The 4,572-nt window shown below is 47.2% G+C and overlaps 1 protein-coding gene across 1 annotated transcript; it reads left to right on the forward strand.

The window, feature by feature from the left end:
• Positions 1-918: 918 nt before the first annotated feature.
• On the forward strand, positions 919-1,393 carry DPEP2NB (DPEP2 neighbor; the record flags this gene model as incomplete). Its single annotated transcript, XM_082478555.1, has 2 exons — positions 919-1,206; positions 1,359-1,393. Coding segments are annotated over 2 exons (323 nt in total), but the record flags the coding sequence as incomplete, so codon positions are not given.
• Between the last annotated feature and the right edge of the window lie 3,179 nt (positions 1,394-4,572).

Consider the following 4,572-nt stretch of genomic DNA (forward strand, 5'->3'; position numbering starts at 1 on the left):
TGATCCTGATCTTTATAAATCTAGCTTCCCCTTTGGGCTACAGGATGCTTCCATTCAGACCGTTTCCTGATTGGCCTCTTAGCAAAAGACAAGTGCATTTTTGTTGGCAAATGGTAAATAGAGCAGTTTGAGGAAGAGGGCCACTCTTGAAACACACCTTCAAACCCAGGCACCTCTGTGCTGTCATGTAGACATCTACATCGGTGCCCTCAGACACATCCCACCCTGAGCTGCTGAGTACTAGGGGAGAGGGTGGTGCCATATTGATGGGAAGACCGGAAGAACCAAGAGGGGTGTTGAAGTGCTAATGAGACTGGAGGGCTGAGGAGATGGTGTCCCAGGAGGCTGGGTTGATGTGAGCCTAGACTTGGTACCAAGAACACGGGTCTCAGTCTCCTGATCACTCTGCCTCAGTATTTGGCCTTGTTCTAATCTACATAAAAGTATCAGAGGGCTAGAGTTCAGTGTGGTTGAAACAGGCAGTATAAATGGGGCCCAAGAGGGGCTGCCAAGGTGGGAGGGGTCCTTAATCAATGTATATTAGATTAGTTTTTTCCAAAACTTGAAAGACATTTCCATTAAAGCCTCAGAAGTGACAGACTGCAAGAAATGTTTTCTCTGGTGTGGAAGGGAGAGATGGAGAGGCTCATGATTGCAATGAATTTCGGGTTCTACTGTTTTCCCTGGAAACGGTGAAGAGACTTCCTCATGTGCTGCAGCCGTAGGCTCTAGGAATTGCTTTTGCAGCCAGTGTCCCTTCTCTAGGGAATCATAGAGGTGATGGGCCAAAGCTGTGTTTTGGATGTCAAGTAGATTAAAGGTCTTCAGCCAGATAGTGGGAGAGACGTGAGAGTGGGAAATTCTGTCAGGAGGCTGTATACAGCAGAAGTGACTGATCAGTTCTGATTTTCTTTGCAGCAGCAGTGGCTCCCGTTTCTCCCCCTACCCCTGGTCACTACCATGTCCTCTACCGAGGGTGTGGAGAAACGCAGTTGGGCTGGCATGGGGAGACATACTGCCTGGTTGGTGGCTACCGGGCCTACGGGGATGTTCCTTTGGCCACGCCAGCAAAGGTGGAAGCAGAGAAGCCAGTCCCCAGACGTGCTCCCAAGAGAAAGTACTCTCCGGAAATGTCGCACAAAGATCTGGGTTGCCCCAGACCCAAAATCCGGCGATTGGAGCATTCAAGCCATTTCGGACTAGAAGGTGCTTTGATTCTCAAGCAGGGTGGCCTAACCTCTGGGCACATCCCCTCTGTAACAGCCCCAGTAACAAATGTCCCATCCTTGCTTTTTCAAGGTCGGCAACAGGGAGTCCCCTCCTAAAGAAGGTTCTCTCGCATTGCCACACTCTCAAAGGCTGTCCCCAGTGTGCCTCCTTCCTGTGGGCCTGATCAGGCTAAGGGCAGAGTTGTCTCTTACCTTCTCTGAGTCGGACCAAATCGCCTTAGTAACACCTCTTCACAGTGTTGACCATGTGTTTCACGGGGGCTGCTGCTGAGCCTTTATCTCATCCTTTCATGGTGGAGAGAGGATTATAATGATTTTTACTCCTAGCGGAGAGGGTGGTGCCATATTGATGGGAAGACCGGAAGAACCAAGAGGGGTGTTGAAGTGCTAATGAGACTGGAGGGCTGAGGAGATGGTGTCCCAGGAGGATGGGTTGATGTGAGCCTAGACTTGGTGCCCAGAATACGGTTCTCAGTCTCCTGATCCCTCCGCCTCAGCATTTGGCCTTGTTCTAATCTACATAAAAGTATCACAGGGCTAGAGTTCAGTGTGGTTGAAACAGGCAGTATAAATGGGGCCCAAGAGGGGTTGCCAAGGTGGGAGGGGTTCTTAACCAATTTATATTAGACTACTTTTTTCCGAAACTTGAAAGACATTTCCATTAAAGACTCAGAAGTGACAGACTGCAAGAAATGTTTTCTGTTTTGTGGAAAGGAGAGATGGAGAGGCTCATGATTGCAATGACTTTCGGGTTCTACTGTTTTCCCTGGAAACGGTGAAGAGACTTCCTCATGTGCTGCAGCCGTAGGCTCTAGGAATTGCTTTTGCAGCCAGTGTCCCTTCTCTAGAGACTCATGGAGGTGGTGGGCCAAGGCTGTGTTCTGGATGTCAAGTAGATTAAAGGTCTTCAGCCAGAAACTGGGAGAAATATGAGAGAGGGAAATTCTGGCAGGAGACTGTGTACAGCAGAAGTGACTGATCAGTTCTGATTTTCTTTGCAGCAACAGTTCCTTTGGCCACGCCAGCAAAGGTGGAAGCAGAGAAGACAGTCCCCAGACGTGCTCCCAAGAGAAAGCACTCTCCGGAAAACTCGCACAAAGATCTGGGTTGCCCCAGACCGAAAATCCGGCGATTGGAGCCCGGTGCCAGGAGGTAGACCCCACAGAATCCTGCTGGCTGAGCCATTCTGAAGAGAGAGCAATGGTTTAACTGCCTAAGGCAGCGAATGCCTCTTCCTGCTGTGACCCACCCCGTCCACCTACTGCCCACTGCCACAGATTAGAACTTTGAAAAGATGGGCACATCTATTAAAATGGTATCATATAAAAATAGGAAATGTTATATACATGTGCTTGATTAGGCCATCATATGATGATCCTGCTTGACTTCGCTAAACTAATACGTTCACAAGAATTCTTTACAATCTTTAAAATACTTGATTTGTACACATTGTATATTTATGTATATATGGGTCTCCAACCTGCTCTCGCTGAAAGGGTTCAGACCCAAGCGTGTACATGGAGGGTCTGATTGGTGTAGTTCTGGCAGGGGTCTCATCATAAGCATCTAGGGAAACACCAGGGATATAGCTCCCCTTGAAGGAAGGGCAAACAGATCTGGCTTATACACAAAGGGTCGCAATAAGAGGACCTGAAACAGGAAGGTCAAAGCCAGTAGGAGGTACTGGGGCAGGTGACATACAGCAAGCAAAAGACATACCGTTGGCATTGAATAGAGCCGGGAACACAGAGTGAGGGTCCTGGGGCTGCGGCCCTCAGAAGTCCAAGCAGAAAGGAGGCACTGGGCATTAGGACAGTCAGCCAGCAGGGAGCAGGGCCCAATCCATTGAGCTGGATTCATGTCTAGGACTCATGCCAAGAGTGCCCTAGATGGCAACTAAGTCACCACAATGGGACTCGGGCACAGGACAAGAGAGTTTAACACCTAGCCAAAGTATCCAGTGGTCCATGATGCCAGGATAAGTCTTGAAGCAAGCATGACTGAGGCTGGTTTTAAAACTATCGGGGTTGGGGGGCTTCCCTGGTGGTGCAGTGGTTGAGAATCCGCCTGCCAATGCAGGGGACACGGGTTTGAGCCCTGGTCTGGGAAGATCCCACATGCCGCGGAGCAACTGGGCCCGTGAGCGACAAATACTGAGCCTGAGCGTCTAGATCCTCTGCTCCGCAACAAGACAGGCCGCGATAGTGAGAGTCCCGCGCGCCGCGAAGAAGAGTGGCCCCCACTTGCCGCAACTGGAGAAAGCCCTCGCGCAGAAACGAAGACCCAACACAGCCAAAAATAAAAGTAATAAATAAATAATAAATAAAAAATTTAAAAACAAAACCAGAAACGTAAAATCTGGAAAAAAGTTGAACACCTATATACCCACTGCAGACTTTACAATTAGTATTTTTCTTTTTAATAAATTTATTGATTTATTGATTTATTTTTAGCTGTGTTGAGTCTTCGTTTCTGTGTGAGGGATTTCTCCAGTTGTGGGGAGCGGGGGCCACTCTTCATTGTGGTGCGCGGGCCGTTCACTATCGCGGCCTCTCTTGTTGCGGAGCACAGGCTCCAGACGCGCAGGCTCAGTAGTTGTGGCTCACGGGCCCAGTTGCTCCACGGCATGTGGGATCTTCCCAGAGGAGGGCTCGAACCCATGTCCCGTGCATTAGCAGGCAGATTCTCAACCACTGCGCCACCAGGGAAGCCCTACAATTAGTATTTTGAAAAAAAAAAAAAAAAAACAACGAACCTCAGTAAAAATGACTTAACAGTCTTCAATTAATCCTTTTTTTGTCTTAGTAAAAGTGCAGGGAGATAAACAACCTTCGTAATCGTTACGGATAATATCCGGACTATGGGTGTGTCATTGGCAATGATATTATAACCATTCCTGGAGTATTACAATGGGCTGGTCACTGTCAAGGGCACTTTCAAATATTGTGCTGCTCTGCCCGAGCGCACTGCAGTGTAGATGTGATGAGTCCCACTTCACAAAACATAAACTGAGACTCAGAGAGGATATATGATGCTTTATAACACCAAATACAGAAAAATTTAAAGAAAAAAAAATGTCCCGTAGTCAAATCAGTACTGTTCTCTTAATCACGTTTTCTACACTTGTATTATTAAATTTTAACAAAATGAAATACTCCGTCTAGTATTTTGTACCCTGCTTTTACACTACATCTTCCCACCATTAAATATTCTTGGAGAAAATCATTTTTAATGAATGAACTGTTTTCCATCCTTTTTTAAAAAAAAACATCTTTATTGGAGTATAATTGCTTTACAATGGTGTGTTAGTTTCTGCTTTATAACAAAGTGAATCAGCTCTACA

Source organism: Balaenoptera physalus (genome assembly GCF_965194825.1).
Source record: "Balaenoptera physalus genome assembly, contig: HAP1_SCAFFOLD_1093, whole genome shotgun sequence".
NCBI classification, from domain to species: Eukaryota; Metazoa; Chordata; class Mammalia; order Artiodactyla; family Balaenopteridae; genus Balaenoptera; species Balaenoptera physalus.